Source organism: Petromyzon marinus, unplaced genomic scaffold (assembly GCF_048934315.1).
Source record: "Petromyzon marinus isolate PM22_M1 ecotype Great Lakes invasive population unplaced genomic scaffold, UKy_Petmar_22M1.pri1.0 PM_Scaffold_119, whole genome shotgun sequence".
Classification (NCBI taxonomy): domain Eukaryota; kingdom Metazoa; phylum Chordata; class Hyperoartia; order Petromyzontiformes; family Petromyzontidae; genus Petromyzon; species Petromyzon marinus.
This window is the reverse complement of record NW_027423079.1, coordinates 76520-95790: the sequence shown is the minus strand read 5'-3', so window position 1 is coordinate 95790 and position 19271 is coordinate 76520. Positions and strand designations below refer to the sequence as shown.

At 52.4% G+C, this 19271-nt stretch overlaps 1 protein-coding gene across 1 annotated transcript in view; it reads left to right on the top strand.

Annotated features, from left to right (window-relative positions):
- Window positions 1–5954: 5954 nt before the first annotated feature.
- Window positions 5955–19271, top strand: part of LOC142922612 (arf-GAP with coiled-coil, ANK repeat and PH domain-containing protein 1-like) — a 14752-nt gene continuing 1435 nt past the window's right edge. The window contains exons 1-4 of the mRNA XM_076063431.1: window positions 5955–6023; window positions 7861–7952; window positions 13668–13765; window positions 14218–14528. Coding sequence (XP_075919546.1) covers window positions 7864–7952; window positions 13668–13765; window positions 14218–14528 — 498 coding nt within the window. The 5' untranslated portion in view covers window positions 5955–6023; window positions 7861–7863. The remainder of the gene's footprint in view (window positions 6024–7860; window positions 7953–13667; window positions 13766–14217; window positions 14529–19271) is intronic.

Below are 19271 nucleotides of genomic sequence, written 5' to 3'. Positions count from 1 at the left end.
CTCAGTCAGTCACTCACTCAGTCACTCAGATCCTCGCTGGGCAAGCATCAACCTGGGCATAGCCCTGTGCATCGAGTGCTCTGGCATACACAGGTAGTCAGTCACTCAGTCAGTCACTCAGTCACTCAGTCACTCAGTCACTCAGATCCTCGCTGGGCAAGCATCAACCTGGGCATAGCCCTGTGCATCGAGTGCTCTGGCATACACAGGTAGTCAGTCACTCAGTCAGTCAGTTAGCTAGTCAGTCACTCAGTCAGTCAGTCAGTCACTCAGTCACTCAGTCAGTCACTCAGTCACTCAGTCAGTCAGTAACTCAGTCAGTCAGTCACTCAGTCAGCTAGTCACTCAGTCAGTCAGTCACTCAGCTAGTCAGTCAGGCACTCAGATCCTCGCTGGGCAAGCATCAACCTGGGCATAGCCCTGTGCATCGAGTGCTCTGGCATACACAGGTAGTCAGTCACTCAGTCAGTCACTCATTCAGTCACTCAGTCAGTCACTCAGTCAGTCACTCAGTCAGTCAGTCAGTCAGTCACTCAGTCAGCTAGTCACTCAGTCACTCACTCACTCAGTCAGCTAGTCAGTCAGTCAGTCACTCAGTCTGTCACTCAGTCAGTCAGTCACTCAGTCAGCTAGTCAGTCAGCCAGTCACTCAGTCAGTCACTCAGTCAGTCAGTCAGTCAGTCAGCTAGTCAGTCAGTCACTCAGTCACTCAGTCAGTCACTCAGTCAGTCACTCAGTCAGTCAGTCAGTCAGTCAGTCAGCTAGTCAGTCACTCAGTCACTCAGTCAGTCACTCAGTCACTCAGTCAGTCACTCAGTCACTCAGTCAGTCACTCAGTCAGTCAGCTAGTCAGTCACTCAGTCAGTCAGTCAGTCAGCTAGTCACTCAGGCACTCAGATCCTCGCTGGGCAAGCATCAACCCGGGCATAGCCCTGTGCATCGAGTGCTCTGGCATACACAGGTAGTCAGTCACTCAGTCAGTCACTCAGTCAGTCACTCAGTCAGTCAGTCACTCAGTCAGTCACTCAGTCAGTCAGTCAGCTAGTCAGTCAGTCACTCAGTCAGTCACTCACTCAATCAGTCACTCACTCACTCACTCAGTCACTCAGTCAGTCACTCAGTCAGTCACTCAGGCACTCAGATCCTCGCTGGGCAAGCATCAACCTGGGCATAGCCCTGTGCATCGAGTGCTCTGGCATACACAGGTAGTCAGTCACTCAGTCAGTCACTCAGTCAGTCACTCAGTCAGTCAGTCAGCTAGTCAGTCAGTTACTCAGTCAGTCAGTCACTCAGTCAGTCACTCACTCAGTCACTCAGATCCTCGCTGGGCAAGCATCAACCTGGGCATAGCCCTGTGCATCAAGTGCTCTGGCATACACAGGTAGTCAGTCACTCAGTCAGTCACTCAGTCACTCAGTCACTCAGATCCTCGCTGGGCAAGCATCAACCTGGGCATAGCCCTGTGCATCGAGTGCTCTGGCATACACAGGTAGTCAGTCACTCAGTCAGTCAGTTAGCTAGTCAGTCACTCAGTCAGTCAGTCAGTCACTCAGTCACTCAGTCAGTCACTCAGTCACTCAGTCAGTCAGTAACTCAGTCAGTCAGTCACTCAGTCAGCTAGTCACTCAGTCAGTCAGTCACTCAGCTAGTCAGTCAGGCACTCAGATCCTCGCTGGGCAAGCATCAACCTGGGCATAGCCCTGTGCATCGAGTGCTCTGGCATACACAGGTAGTCAGTCACTCAGTCAGTCACTCATTCAGTCACTCAGTCAGTCACTCAGTCAGTCACTCAGTCAGTCAGTCAGTCAGTCACTCAGTCAGCTAGTCACTCAGTCACTCACTCACTCAGTCAGCTAGTCAGTCAGTCAGTCACTCAGTCTGTCACTCAGTCAGTCAGTCACTCAGTCAGCTAGTCAGTCAGCCAGTCACTCAGTCAGTCACTCAGTCAGTCAGTCAGTCAGTCAGCTAGTCAGTCAGTCACTCAGTCACTCAGTCAGTCACTCAGTCAGTCACTCAGTCAGTCACTCAGTCAGTCAGTCAGCTAGTCAGTCACTCAGTCACTCAGTCAGTCACTCAGTCACTCAGTCAGTCACTCAGTCACTCAGTCAGTCACTCAGTCAGTCAGCTAGTCAGTCACTCAGTCAGTCACTCAGTCAGTCACTCAGTCAGTCAGTCAGCTAGTCACTCAGGCACTCAGATCCTCGCTGGGCAAGCATCAACCTGGGCATAGCCCTGTGCATCGAGTGCTCTGGCATACACAGGTAGTCAGTCACTCAGTCAGTCAGTCACTCAGTCAGTCACTCAGTCAGTCAGTCACTCAGTCAGTCACTCAGTCAGTCAGTCAGCTAGTCAGTCAGTCACTCAGTCAGTCACTCACTCAATCAGTCACTCACTCACTCACTCAGTCACTCAGTCAGTCACTCAGTCAGTCACTCAGGCACTCAGATCCTCGCTGGGCAAGCATCAACCTGGGCATAGCCCTGTGCATCGAGTGCTCTGGCATACACAGGTAGTCAGTCACTCAGTCAGTCACTCAGTCAGTCACTCAGTCAGTCAGTCACTCAGTCAGTCACTCAGTCAGTCAGTCAGCTAGTCAGTCAGTCACTCAGTCAGTCACTCACTCAATCAGTCACTCACTCACTCAGTCACTCACTCACTCACTCAGTCACTCAGTCACTCAGTCAGTCACTCAGTCAGTCACTCAGGCACTCAGATCCTCGCTGGGCAAGCATCAACCTGGGCATAGCCCTGTGCATCGAGTGCTCTGGCATACACAGGTAGTCAGTCACTCAGTCAGTCACTCAGTCAGTCACTCAGTCAGTCAGTCACTCAGTCAGTCACTCAGTCAGTCAGTCAGCTAGTCAGTCAGTCACTCAGTCAGTCACTCACTCAATCAGTCACTCACTCACTCAGTCACTCACTCACTCAGTCACTCAGTCACTCAGTCAGTCACTCAGTCAGTCACTCAGGCACTCAGATCCTCGCTGGGCAAGCATCAACCTGGGCATAGCCCTGTGCATCGAGTGCTCTGGCATACACAGGTAGTCAGTCACTCAGTCAGTCAGTCAGTCAGCTAGTCAGTCAGTCACTCAGTCAGTCAGTCAGTCACTTAGTCACTCAGTCAGTCAGTCACTCAGTTAGTCAGTCAGTCAGTCACTCAGTCAGTCAGTCACTCAGTCACTCAGTCAGCTAGTCAGTCACTCAGTCACTCAGTCAGCTAGTCAGTCACTCAGTCATTCAGTCAGTCACTCAGTCACTCAGTCAGTCAGTCACTCAGTCAGTCAGTCACTCAGTCACTCAGTCAGTCAGTCAGCTAGTCAGTCAGTCACTCACTCACACAGTCACTCAGTCACTCAGTCAGTCACTCAGTCAGCTAGTCAGTCAGCTAGTCAGTCACTCAGTCACTCAGTCAGTCACTCAGTCAGCTAGTCAGTCAGCTAGTCAGTCACTCAGTCACTCAGTCAGTCACTCAGTCACTCAGTCAGTCACTCAGTCACTCAGTCACTCAGATCCTCGCTGGGCAAGCATCAACCTGGGCATAGCCCTGTGCATCGAGTGCTCTGGCATACACAGGTAGTCAGTCACTCAGTCAGCTAGTCAGTCACTCAGTCACTCAGTCAGTCACTCAGTCACTCAGTCAGTCACTCAGTCAGTCACTCAGTCAGCTAGTCACTCAGGCACTCATTCAGTCACTCAGTCACTCAGTCAGCTAGTCACTCAGTCACTCACTCAGTCACTCACTCACTCAGTCAGTCACTCAGTCAGTCACTCAGTCAGTCACTCAGTCAGCTAGTCACTCAGGCACTCATTCAGTCACTCAGTCAGTCAGTCAGTCAGCTAGTCAGTCAGTCACTCAGTCACTCAGCTAGTCACTCAGTCACTCAGTCACTCAGTCACTCAGATCCTCGCTGGGCAAGCATCAACCTGGGCATAGCCCTGTGCATCGAGTGCTCTGGCATACACAGGTAGTCAGTCACTCAGTCAGTCAGTCAGCTAGTCAGTCAGTCAGTCACTCACTCACTCACTCACACAGTCACTCAGTCAGTCAGTCACTCAGTCAGTCACTCAGTCAGTCAGTCACTCAGTCACTCAGTCAGTCAGTCAGTCACTCAGTTAGTCACTCAGTCAGTCACTCAGTCACTCAGCTAGTCAGTCACTCAGTCAGTCAGTCAGTCACTCAGTTAGTCACTCAGTCAGTCACTCACTCACTCAGCTAGTCAGTCACTCAGTCACTCAGTCAGTCACTCAGTCATTCAGTCAGTCAGTCAGTCAGCTAGTCAGTCAGTCACTCAGTCACTCAGCTAGTTACTCAGTCACTCAGGCACTCAGATCCTCGCTGGGCAAGCATCAACCTGGGCATAGCCCTGTGCATCGAGTGCTCTGGCATACACAGGTAGTCAGTCACTCAGTCACTCAGTCACTCAGTCAGTCAGTCACTCAGTCACTCAGTCAGTCACTCAGTCACTCAGTCAGTCAGTCAGCTAGTCACTCACTCACTCAGTCAGTCACTCACTCACTCACTCACCCACTCACCCACCCACTCACTCACTGACCCACCCACTCACTCACCCACTCACCACTCACCCACTCACCACTCACCCACTCACCACTCACTCACCCACTCACCACTCACCCACTCACCCACTCACCCACTCACTCACCCACTCACTCACTCACTCACCCACCCACCCACCCACTCACTCACTCACCCACTCACCCACTCACCCACCCACTCACCACTCACTTACTCATTCACCCACTCACTCACTCATTCACCCACTCACTCACTCATCCACTCACTCACTCACCCACTCACCCACCCACTCACTCACTGACCCACCCACTCACTCACCAACTCACCACTCACCCACTCACCACTCACCCACTCACCACTCACTCACCCACTCACTCACTCACCCACTCACCCACTCACTCACTCACCCACCCACCCACCCACTCACTCACTCACTCACCCACTCACCCACTCACTCACTCATTCACCCACTCACTCACTCACTCATTCACCCACCCACCCACTCACCCACCCACCCACTCACCCACCCACTCACCACTCACTTACTCATTCACCCACTCACTCACTCATTCACCCACTCACTCACTCACCCACCCACTCACCCACTCACCCACTCACCCACCCACCCACTCACTCACCCACTCACTCACCCACTTACCCACTCACTCACTCACCCACCCACCCACTCACTCACTCACCACTCACTCACTCACCACTTACTCACTCACCACTTACTCACTCACTCACCACTTACTCACTCACCCACTCACTCACCCACTCACTCACTTACTCACCCACTCACCCACCCACCCACTCACCACTCACCCACTCACCACTCACCCACTCACCCACTCACTCACCCACCCACTCACCACTCACCCACTCACTCACTCACTCACCCACCCACCCACTCACCACTCACCCACTCACTCACCCACTCACCACTCACTCACTCACTCATCCACCCACTCACTCACTCACTCACCCACCCACCCACTCACTCACTCACCACCCACCCACTCACTCACCCACCCACTCACTCACCACTCACTCACTCACCCACCCACTCACTCACTCACCCACCCACCCACTCACTCACTCACTCACCCACCCACTCACTCACCACTCACTCACTCACCCACCCACTCACTCACTCACCCACCCACCCACTCACTCACTCACCCACCCACTCACTCACTCACCCACCCACCCACTTACTCACTCACTCACCACCCACCCACCCACCCACTCACTCACCACCACACTCACTCACCACTCACCCACTCACCCACCCACTCACTCACCCACCCACCCACCCACTCACCCACTCATCATGCACTCACTCACCCACTCACTCACCACCCACTCACCACTCACTCACCCACTCACCACTTACTCACCAATCCCCTCTCCCCACAGGAGTCTGGGAGTTCACGTCTCTAAAGTTCGCTCCCTGACCCTCGACACGTGGGAGCCGGAGTTAGTTAAGGTGAGTGGGTGAGTGGTGAGTAAGTGGTGAGTAAGTGGTGAGTGAGTGAGTGAGTGGGTGAGTGAGTGAAGAGTGGGTGGGTGGGTGAGTGAGTGAGTGGGTGGGTGGGTGAGTGAGTGAGTGAGTGGGTGGGTGGGTGGGTGAGTGAGTGTGTGAGTGGTGAGTAAGTGGGTGAGTGAGTGGGTGAGTGAGTGAGTGAGTGGGGTGAGTGAGTGCGTGGGTGGGTGGGTGAGTGAGTGGGTGGGTGGGTGAGTGAGTGAGTGAGTGGGTGAGTGAGTGGGTGAGTGAGTGAGTGAGTGGGTGGGTGGGTGAGTGGGGAGTGAGTGGGTGGGTGGGTGGGTGGGTGAGTGGGTGAGTGAGTGGGTGGGTGGGTGGGTGAGTGGGTGAGTGAGTGGGTGGGTGGTGAGTGAGTGAGTGGGTGAGTGAGTGGGTGAGTGGGTGAGTGAGTGGGTGGGTGGTGAGTGAGTCGGTGAGTAAGTGAGTGGGTGAGTGGGTGAGTGAGTGAGTGAGTGGGTGAGTGAGTGGGTGAGTGAGTGAGTGAGTGGGTGGGTGGGTGAGTGGGTAAGTGAGTGGGTGGGTGGGTGGGTGAGTGGGTGAGTGAGTGGGTGGGTGGGTGGGTGAGTGGGTGAGTGAGTGGGGTGAGTGAGTGCGTGGGTGGGTGGGTGAGTGAGTGAGTGAGTGGGTGAGTGAGTGGGTGAGTGAGTGAGTGAGTGGGTGGGTGGGTGAGTGGGGAGTGAGTGGGTGGGTGGGTGGGTGAGTGGGTGAGTGAGTGGGTGGGTGGGTGAGTGGGTGAGTGAGTGGGTGGGTGGGTGGGTGGGTGAGTGGGTGAGTGAGTGGGTGGGTGGGTGGGTGAGTGGGTGAGTGGGTGAGTGAGTGGGTGGGTGGTGAGTGAGTGAGTGGGTGAGTGAGTGGGTGAGTGAGTGGGTGGGTGGTGAGTGAGTCGGTGAGTAAGTGAGTGGGTGAGTGGGTGAGTGAGTGGGTGAGTGGGTGAGTGAGTGAGTGAGTGGGTGAGTGAGTGAGTGAGTGGGTGGGTGGGTGAGTGGGTGAGTGAGTGGGTGGGTGGGTGGGTGAGTGGGTGAGTGAGTGGGTGGGTGGTGAGTGAGTGAGTGGGTGAGTGAGTGGGTGAGTGGGTGAGTGAGTGGGTGGGTGGTGAGTGAGTCGGTGAGTAAGTGAGTGAGTGGTGAGTGAGTGAGTAGGTGATTGGGTGGGTTGGTGAGTGAGTGAGTGAGTGGGTGAGTGAGTGGTTGGTGAGTGGTGGGTGAGTGGGTGAGTGAGTGAGTGGGTGAGTGGGTGAGTGAGTGAAGAGTGACTGGGTGAGTGAGTGAGTAAGTGGGTGAGTGAGTGGGTGGGTGAGTGAGTGAGTGGGTGAGTGGGTGAGTGAGTGAGTGAGTGGGTGAGTGAGTGGGTGAGTGTGTGAGTGAGTGACTGAGTGAGTGGTTGAGTGAGTGAGTAAGTGGGTGAGTGAGTGGGTGGTTGAGTGAGTGAGTGGGTGAGTGGGTGAGTGAGTGAGTGGGTGAGTGAGTGGCTGAGTGAGTGAGTAACTGAGTAACTGAGTGGCTGAGTGAGTGGCTGAGTGAGTGATTGAGTGAGTGATTGAGTGAGTGAGCGGTTGAGTGAGTGAGTGGGTGACTGAGTGGGTGAGTGAGTGGGTGGCTGAGTGAGTGGGTGAGTGGCTGAGTGAGTGGGTGAGTGGCTGAGTGAGTGGCTGATTGCTCGCTGCTCTTGCCCCACCAGCCGCTCGAGAGCTATCTGGGGGACCTTTGTCTGTGTCTGTGTGTCAGGCGATGTGCACGCTGGTGAGCTATCTGGGGGACCTTTGTCTGTGTCTGTGTGTCAGGTGATGTGCCTGTTGGGTAACCGTGTGGTGAACAGCTTCTACGAGGAGATTCTGGACCCATCCGTGCCTCGCTCCACTCCTCACAGCTCCCGGTAACCCATGGCAACAAGCCCCATAGCAACTGACCCCATAGCAACCGACCCCATAGCAACCGACTCCACCAGCAACCGACCCCATAGCAACTGACTCCATAGCAACCAACCCCATAGCAACCAACTCCATAGCAACCAACCCTACCAGCAATCAAGCCCATAGCAGCCCCCCCTTAGCTACCAACACCATAGCAACCAACTCCATAGCAACCAACACCATAGCAACCAACACCATAGCAACCAACCCCATAGCAACCGACTCCACCAGCAACCGACCCCATAGCAACTGACCCCATAGCAACCGACCCCATAGCAACCGACTCCACCAGCAACCGACCCCATAGCAACCGACCCCATAGCAACCGACCCCATAGCAACCGACTCCACCAGCAACCGACCCCATAGCAACCGACCCCATAGCAACCGACCCCTTAGCAACCGACCCCATAGCAACCGACCCCAGAGCAACCAACCCCATAGCAACCAACTCCACCAGCAACCAACTCCACCAGCAACCAACCCCATAGCAACCAACTCCATATCAACCAACTCCATAGCAACCAACCCCATAGCAACCAACGCCATAGCAACCAACCTCATAGCAACCAACACCATAGCAACCAACACCATAGCAACCGACTCCATAGCAACCAACTCTACCAGCAACCAACTTCACAGCAACCAACCCCATAGCAACCGACCCCAGAGCAACCAACCCCATAGCAACCAACTCCACCAGCAACCAACTCCACCAGCAACCAACCCCATAGCAACCAACTCCATATCAACCAACTCTATAGCAACCAACCCCATAGCAACCAATGCCATAGCAACCAACCCCATAGCAACCAACACCATAGCAACCAACACCATAGCAACCAACTCCATAGCAACCAACTCTACCAGCAACCAACTCCACAGCAACCAACCCCATAGCAACCAACTCCATAGCAACCAACTCTACCAGCAATCAACCCCATAGCAGCCCCCCCTTAGCTACCAACACCATAGCAACCAACTCCATAGCAACCAACCCCATAGCAACCAACCCCATAGCTACCAACACCATAGCAACCAACCCCATAGCAACCGACTCCATAGCAACCAACCCCATAGCAACCAACTCCATAGCATCCAACTCCACCAGCAACCAACCCCATAGCAACCAACACCATAGCAACCAACCCCATAGCAACCAACTCCATAGCAACCAACCCCATAGCAACCAACGCCATAGCAACCAACCCCATAGCTACCAACACCATAGCAACCAACTCCACCAGCAACCAACCCCATAGCAACCAACCAACTCCATAGCAGCCACCCCCATAGCTACCAACCCCATAGCAACCAACTCCATAGCTACCAACACCATAGCAACCAACACCATAGCAACCAACACCATAGCAACCAACTCCATAGCAACCAACTCCATAGCTACCAACACCATAGCAACCAACTCCATAGCAACCAACACCATAGCTACCAACACCATAGCAACCAACTCCATAGTAACCAACCCCATAGCTACCAACACCATAGCAACCAACTCCATAGCAATCAACTGCACCAACAACCACCCCCATAGCTACCAATCCCATATCAACCAACTCCATAGCAACCAACCCCAACGCAACAAACACCATAGCAACCAACACCATAGCAACCAACACCATAGCAACCAACTAACTACATAGCAGCCACCCCCATAGCTACCAACCCCATAGCAACCAACTCCATAGCTACCAACACCATAGCAACCAACACCATAGCAACCAACTCCATAGCAACCAACTCCATAGCTACCAACACCATAGCAACCAACTCCATAGCAACCAACCCCATAGCTACCAACACCATAGCAACCAACTCCATAGCAACCAACCCCATAGCTAGCAACACCATAGCAACCAACTCCATAGCTACCAACACCATAGCAACCAACCCCATAGCAACCAACTGCACCAACAACCACCCCCATAGCTACCAATCCCATATCAACCACCTCCATAGCAACCAACCCCAATGCAACCAACACCATAGCAACCAACCCCATAGCAATCACCCCCAACGCAACCAACAACATAGCAACCAACACCATAGCAACCAACTCCACCAGCAACCAACCCCATAGCAACCAACTCCATAGCAACCAACCCCATAGCAACCAACACCATAGCAACCAACACCATAGCAACCAACCCCATAGCAACCACCCCCAACGCAACCAACAACATAGCAACCAACACCATAGCAACCAACTCCACCAGCAACCAACCCCATAGCAACCAACTCCATAGCAACCAACCCCATAGCAACCCACCCCATAGCAACCAACCCCCATAGCAACCAACCCCATAGCAGCCAACTCCATATCAACCAACTCCACAGCAACCAACCCCATAGCAACCAACTCCATAGCAACCAACTCCACCAGCAATCAAGCCCATAGCTGCCAACCAACCCCATAGCAACCAACCCCCAAAGCAACCAACCCCATAGCAACCAACCCCATATCAACCAACTCCATAGAACCAACCCCATAGCAACCAACTCCATAGCAACCAACTCCACCAGCAATCAAGCCCATAGCTGCCAACCAACCCCATAGCAACCAACACCATATCAACCAACCCCATAGCAACTACCCCTTAGCAACTCAAACATCCATAGCAACCAACCGCATAGTAACCAACCCCATAGCAACCAACCAACCCCATGGCAACCAATCCCATGGCAACTAACCTCATAGCAACTCTCCCATAGCAACTCGCCCACACATATACAGATACACACACACAGACACACAACAACAACAACAACCGCCATTCGCCACTAAGTGGCGGTGACGTCACCACGACGCTTGTGCCAGGCTAGGTGCACCCTGAGGCCACGTGAAGTGTCGAACGCCCGCTGGCAGGAGGTCACGGGGCAGACCCAGGTGCCACGGGTCGACTGACTGAGATGACTGGCTGATGCACCACCTGTGCCCCCTACTGTGCCAACCTGCTGTGCTTTAGCCACCCGGCGCTCCGCTCGTTGTTGTGAGCGTCGCTCCTCCGCCCTCCGTTGTTGTTGGAGGGCGACTGCCTCCAACTGCCCAGTAGCATCCTTCACGAACCTCCTCCACAGAGGCCGATCTTGACACCGCTGGTACCGGTCATCGGCAAGTCCACTCAGCTCCACGTCCTCCTGTACCACATCACTCCATCTCTTCTCTAGCCCGTGCCGCGCCCGCCTAGCCCCCTCAATCCGGCCAAACAAAAGCTGTTTCGGCATGCGGTGGCTGGGCATGCGGGCTACATGACCCAGCCATCGCAGCCTTGCCCGCTGGAGGAGTTCACCGATGGGACCGTGCCCAGATCTTTCAAGGATTTGTGAGCTCCTCACACAATCCAGTCTGGTTAAACCCAGGATGGATCGTAGGCAGGCCAGCCTAAATGTTTCTAACCGGCGAAGATGTTCTATTAGGGGGGTCCACGTTTCGCAAGCGTAGAGAAGGGAGGGAATGACCGTGGCCGAGAAGACCTGAAGCTTAGTGCGGAGCGACAGACCAGGTAGCTTCCACACAGCGTTACGCAACCGATGAAAAGATATTGCCGCTCGACTGATTCGGAGTGAGACCTCTGCTGTTAAACTGGAGCCGGTCATAAGCACACTGCCCAGGTATGGGAAACTCTCCACTCTCTACACAACTGCCCCATCACCGATTGGGAGTTGTGGGGGTGGAGTGTCCGATGGTACAAAATACCCAGGCAGGTGCTTAGTTTTGGTGGGCTGATGGTAAGGCCCCACCTCTTAGTGGCACGCTCCAGTCTCAGCAGCAGCGTCTCCAACTCCTCCTCTGAATGTAGCAGCTATTACCAAATCATCAGCATACATAACGTGTATTCTTAGTTTTTTCGGTAAAGTCACGTTGAAGAAAAACAACAAAATAACAAAATATATATAAAACAATAAAAAATTCTCACGACGTTTCGACCATAACTCAACGTGACTTTACCGAAAAAACTAAGAATATGAATTACTGCAGTCACGAAAGCTTTAAATAAAAAAAATACATAACGTGGTTGAGCAATAGGGAGCCATCCCTTGACCGCACCCGGGCATCGATCAGCTTCCTATTATATCTGTATCATATGGAGATTCCCCCGGTACAGCTATTGAAGGCTTCACGAACTACGTGGTCAAAATAGATGTTAAATAATGTGGGAGCCAGACGACATCCCTGTCGCACCCCAAGGCGTACAGGGAATGGCTCTGACTCCCGGCCACGTAGTTTTACCCGGGCCCGCTCACCATCATGGAGGTCCTTAATGATCGTGAGCAGAGGGTCAGGTACTCCAAAAGCACGAAGAACAACCCAGAGCCCAGGCCTACTGATGGTATCATCGGCCTTGACCAGGTCAATAAAGCAGAGATGTAGGTCTTGTTGGAATTCCCTATACCTCTGCTGTAGCAGACGGACGGAAAATATGGCATCTGTGCAGGACCGCCCTTTCCTGAAAATGCACATACACACAGACAGTACACACACAGTACACATACACACACACAGTACACACACAGATACACACACAGACACACACAGAGATACACACACAGATATACACACGCAGATATACACGCAGATGCACACACACAGATATACACACAGATATATACACACACACACACAGATACACACGCGCAGATACACACGCAGATACACACACACAGATACACACACACAGATACACACACAGATACACACACACAGATACACACACAGATACACACACAGATACACATACACCCAGATACACACCCAGATTCACCTTTGTATGTATGTGTGTGTGTCTGTGTGTGTCTGTGTGTGTCTGTGTGTGTCTGTGTGTGTGTGTGTGTCTGTGTCTGTGTGTGTGTCTGTGTCTGTGTGTGTGTCTGTGCGTGTGTCTGTGTGTGTCTGTCTGTGTGTGTCTGTGTGTGTACACTGTGTGTGTGTGTGTGACTCTGTGTGTCTGTGTGTGTCTGTGTGACTGTGTGTGACTGTGTGTGTGTGTGTCTATGTGTGTGTGTCTGTGTGTGTCTGTGTGTGTGTCTGTGTGTGTGTGTCTGTGTGTGTGTGTGTCTGTGTGTGTGTCTGTGTGTGTGTGTGTGACTGTGTGTGTGTCTGTGTGTGTGTGTCTGTGTGTGTGACTGTGTGTGTGTGTGTCTGTGTGTGTGTGTGTCTGTGTGTGTGTGTGTCTGTGTGTCACTGTGTGTGTCACTGTGTGTGTCTGTGTGTGTGTGTCTGTGTGTGTCTGTGTGTGTGTGTCTGTGTGTGTCTGTGTGTGACTGTCTGTGTGTGTGCCTGTGTGTGTGTCTGTGTCTGTGTGTGTGCCTGTGTGTGTGTGTGTGTCTGTGTGTGTGTGTGTATCTGTCTGTGTGTGTGTCTGTGTGTGTGTCTGTGTGTGTGTGTCTGTGTGTGTGTGTGACTGTGTGTGTGTGTCTGTGTGTGTGTCTGTGTGTGTGTCTTGTGTGTGTGTGTGTCTGTGTGTGTGTGTGACTGTGTGTGTGTGTCTGTGTGTGTGTGTCTGTGTGTGTGTCTGTGTGTGTGTCTGTGTGTGTGTGTGTGACTGTGTGTGTGTGTCTGTGTGTGTGTGTGTGACTGTGTGTGTGTGACTGTGTGTATCTGTGTGTGTGTATCTGTGTGTGTCTGTGTGTGTGTGACTGTGTGTGTGTGTGCGTGTTCAGAGCGGAGAGGGAGGCGTGGATACGAGCTAAGTACGTGGAGCGGAGGTTCGTGTCAAAGTTTGGAGCGTCCACCTCAGCCACTGCTGGAACAACACCGGGTAAGGTGCCTTAGATGGTGGGTGGGTGAGTGAGTGGTGAGTGAGTGAGTGAGTGGTGAGTGAGTGAGTGGGTGAGTGGATGAGTGAGTGAGCGAGCGAGCGAGTGAGTGAGCGAGTGAGTGAGTGGATGAGTGAGTGAGTGAGTGGATGAGTGAGCGAGTGAGTGAGTGAGTGGGTGAGTGGATGAGTGAGTGAGTGAGTGGGTGAGTGAGTGAGTGAGCGAGTGGGTGAGTGGATGAGTGAGTGAGTGGGTGAGTGGATGAGTGACTGAGTGAGTGAGTGAGCGAGTGAGTGAGTGAGCGAGTGAGCGAGTGAGTGAGTGAGTGAGTGACTGAGCGAGTGAGCGAGTGAGCGAGTGAGCGAGTGAGCGAGCGAGCGAGTGAGCGAGCGAGTGGGTGACTGAGTGAGTGAGTGAGTGAGCGAGTGACTGATTGTGGTGTCCGTCGACGCAGGCCCAGCGGGCGACCCCCCGGCAGGGGCTCACCCCTCGGCCCCCCCCGACCACCACCACGACCACCAGCACCACCTCCACCACCAGCGGCACCAGCGGCGTTGCCTGCTGGAGGCGGCTTCGCGTGGCGACGTGCCGGCCATGGCGGCCGCCATCGCCCGCGGAGCCGACGTCAACTCAACGTCGGAGGCGGCTGAGGCGGCGGAGGCGGCTGAGGCGGCGGAGGCGGCTGAGGGGGCTGAGGGGGCTGAGGGGGCTGAGGGGGCTGAGGGGGCTGAGCGTCGCTCGCCGCTTATCGAGGCGGCCATCGCCGTAAGTGGATTCACGGATTCACGGATTCACGGATTCACGGATTCACGGATTCACGGATTCACGGATTCAGAGTTTCACGTTTTCACGGATTTACGGTTTCACGGATTTACGGATTCACGGTTTTTCAGTTTCACGGATTCACGGGTTCACGGATTCATGGTTTCACGGTTTTTCAGTTTCACGGTTTCACGGATTCACGGATTCACGGATTCACGGATTCACGGATTCACGGATTCAGAGTTTCACGGATTCACAGTTTCACGGTTTCACGGATTCACGGTTTTTCAGTTTCACGGTTTCTCGGATTCACGGAGTCACGGTTTCACGGATTTACGGTTTCACGGATTCACGGTTTCACGGATTCACGGTTTCACGGATTCACGGTTTCACGGATTCACGGATTCACGGTTTCACGGATTCACGGTTTCACGGATTCACGGATTCACAGTTTCACGGTTTCACGGTTTCACGGTTTCACGGTTTTTCAGTTTCACGGTTTCACGGATTCACGGATTCACAGTTTCACGGTTTCACGGATTCACGGATTCACGGATTCACGGTTTCACGGATTCACGGATTCACGGATTCAGAGTTTCACGTTTTCACGGATTTACGGTTTCACGGATTTACGGATTCACGGTTTTTCAGTTTCACGGATTCACGGTTTCACGGATTCATGGTTTCACGGTTTTTCAGTTTCACGGATTCACGGATTCACGGATTCACGGATTCACGGATTCACGGATTCACGGATTCACGGATTCACGGTTTCACGGATTCACGGTTTTTCAGTTTCACGGTTTCTCGGATTCACGGAGTCACGGTTTCACGGTTTCACGGATTCACGGATTCACGGTTTCACGGTTTCACGGATTCACGGATTCACGGATTCACGGTTTCACGGATTCACGGTTTCACGGATTCACGGATTCACAGTTTCACGGTTTCACGGTTTCACGGTTTCACGGTTTTTCAGTTTCACGGTTTCACGGATTCACGGATTCACAGTTTCACGGTTTCACGGATTCACGGATTCACGGATTCACGGTTTCACGGATTCACGGATTCACGGATTCAGAGTTTCACGTTTTCACGGATTTACGGTTTCACGGATTTACGGATTCACGGTTTTTCAGTTTCACGGATTCACGGTTTCACGGATTCATGGTTTCACGGTTTTTCAGTTTCACGGATTCACGGATTCACGGATTCACGGATTCACGGTTTCACGGATTCACGTTTTTCAGTTTCACGGTTTCACGGTTTCACGGTTTCACGGTTTTTCAGTTTCACGGTTTCACGGATTCACGGATTCACGGTTTCACGGTTTCACGGATTCACGGTTTCACGGATTCACGGATTCACGGAGTCACGGTTTCACGGTTTCACGGATTCACGGATTCACGGATTCACGGTTTCACGGTTTCACGGTTTCACGGATTCACGGATTCACGGTTTCACGGATTCACGGATTCACAGATTCACGGTTTCACGGTTTCACGGTTTCACGGATTCACGGTTTCACGGTTTCACGGATTCACGGATTCACGGTTTCACGGATTCACGGATTCACGGAGTCACGGTTTCACGGTTTCACGGATTCACGGATTCACGGATTCACGGATTCACGGTTTCACGTTTTCACGTTTTCACGTTTTCACGGATTCACGGATTCACGGTTTCACGGTTTCACGGTTTCACGGATTCACGGATTCACGGTTTCACGGTTTCACGGATTCACGGATTCACGGATTCACGGTTTCACGGATTCACGGTTTCACGGATTCACGGATTCACAGTTTCACGGTTTCACGGTTTCACGGTTTCACGGTTTTTCAGTTTCACGGTTTCACGGATTCACGGATTCACAGTTTCACGGTTTCACGGATTCACGGATTCACGGATTCACGGTTTCACGGATTCACGGATTCACGGATTCAGAGTTTCACGTTTTCACGGATTTACGGTTTCACGGATTTACGGATTCACGGTTTTTCAGTTTCACGGATTCACGGTTTCACGGATTCATGGTTTCACGGTTTTTCAGTTTCACGGATTCACGGATTCACGGATTCACGGATTCACGGTTTCACGGATTCACGTTTTTTCAGTTTCACGGTTTCACGGTTTCACGGTTTCACGGTTTTTCAGTTTCACGGTTTCACGGATTCACGGATTCACGGTTTCACGGTTTCACGGATTCACGGTTTCACGGATTCACGGATTCACGGAGTCACGGTTTCACGGTTTCACGGATTCACGGATTCACGGATTCACGGATTCACGGTTTCACGGTTTCACGGTTTCACGGATTCACGGATTCACGGTTTCACGGATTCACGGATTCACAGATTCACGGTTTCACGGTTTCACGGTTTCACGGATTCACGGTTTCACGGTTTCACGGATTCACGGATTCACGGTTTCACGGATTCACGGATTCACGGAGTCACGGTTTCACGGTTTCACGGATTCACGGATTCACGGATTCACGGATTCACGGTTTCACGTTTTCACGTTTTCACGGATTCACGGATTCACGGTTTCACGGTTTCACGGTTTCACGGATTCACGGATTCACGGTTTCACGGTTTCACGGATTCACGGATTCACGGATTCACGGTTTCACGGATTCACGGTTTCACGGATTCACGGATTCACAGTTTCACGGTTTCACGGTTTCACGGTTTCACGGTTTTTCAGTTTCACGGTTTCACGGATTCACGGATTCACAGTTTCACGGTTTCACGGATTCACGGATTCACGGATTCACGGTTTCACGGATTCACGGATTCACGGATTCAGAGTTTCACGTTTTCACGGATTTACGGTTTCACGGATTTACGGATTCACGGTTTTTCAGTTTCACGGATTCACGGTTTCACGGATTCATGGTTTCACGGTTTTTCAGTTTCACGGATTCACGGATTCACGGATTCACGGTTTCACGGATTCACGTTTTTTCAGTTTCACGGTTTCACGGTTTCACGGTTTCACGGTTTTTCAGTTTCACGGTTTCACGGATTCACGGATTCACGGTTTCACGGTTTCACGGATTCACGGTTTCACGGATTCACGGATTCACGGAGTCACGGTTTCACGGTTTCACGGATTCACGGATTCACGGATTCACGGATTCACGGTTTCACGGTTTCACGGTTTCACGGATTCACGGATTCACGGTTTCACGGATTCACGGATTCACAGATTCACGGTTTCACGGTTTCACGGTTTCACGGATTCACGGTTTCACGGTTTCACGGATTCACGGATTCACGGTTTCACGGATTCACGGATTCACGGAGTCACGGTTTCACGGTTTCACGGATTCACGGATTCACGGATTCACGGATTCACGTTTTCACGGATTCACGGATTCACGGTTTCACGGTTTCACGGATTCACGGATTCACGGTTTCACGGATTCACGGATTCACGGATTCACGGTTTCACGGATTCACGGATTCACGGATTCAGAGTTTCACGGATTCACAGTTTCACGGTTTCACGGTTTCACGGATTCACGGATTCACGGTTTCACAGTTTTTCAGTTTCACGGTTTCACGGATTCACGGATTCACGGATTCACGGATTCACGGATTCACGGTTTCACGGTTTCACGGTTTCACGGATTCACGGATTCACGGATTCACGGTTTCACGGATTCACAGTTTCACGGTTTCACGGATTCACGGATTCACGGTTTCACGGTTTCACGGTTTCACAGTTTCACGGTTTCACGGATTCACGGATTCACGGTTTCACGGTTTTACGGATTCACGGTTTCACGGATTTACGGTTTCACGGATTCACGGTTTCACGGATTCACAGTTTCACGGTTTTTCAGTTTCACGTATTCACTCTTTCACGGTTTCACGGATTCACGGTTTCACGGATTCACTGCTTCACTGTTTCACAGTTTCACGGTTTCACGGATTCACGGATTCACGGATTCACGGTTTCACAGTTTTTACAGTTTCACGGATTCAATGTTTTATTTATTTATTTTTGGTGTAGCCCCTGTGAGCCATTCAGCTCTTGAATCTGGTGTCACCGCCATTGACCACATTACTTTCACCGAACACGGGCCCAAGCCTCGTCCCCGAGTCCTCACGAGCTTCCTAATCAAACGATGAAATCACACGGGGAGGGCGGGCAGTCGCCTTGAGTCTTAAACCTAACCAAGGGGAGCACGCTCGTTAGGAATTTGGAGAAAACGCGAGCCTGAAGGTCTCCCAAGCCGTGCTCAGGTTGGGGATATCACAGACCCCGTCGATATCTGGTGGTGGTGGGTGGTGGGGAAAGAGGGGCTAACAATGTACACGGCTAACACTGTACACGGCTAACGCTGTACACGGCTAACGCTGTACACGGCTAACACTGTACACGGTGCACACTGTACACGGCTTTTACTGTACACGGCTTTTATTGTACACAGCTAACGCTGTACACGGCTTTTACTGTACATGGCTAACACTGTACACGGCTAACACTGTACACGGCTAACAATGTACACGGCTAACAATGTACACGGCTAACGCTGTACACGGCTAACGCTGTACACGGCTAACACTGTACACGGCTAACGCTGTACACGGCGCACACTGTACACTGCTAACGCTGTACGCGGCTTTTACTGTACACGGCGCACACTGTACACGGCTAACGCTGTACACGGCGCACACTGTACATGGCTAACGCTGTACACGGCTAACACTGTACACGGCTAACACTGTACACGGC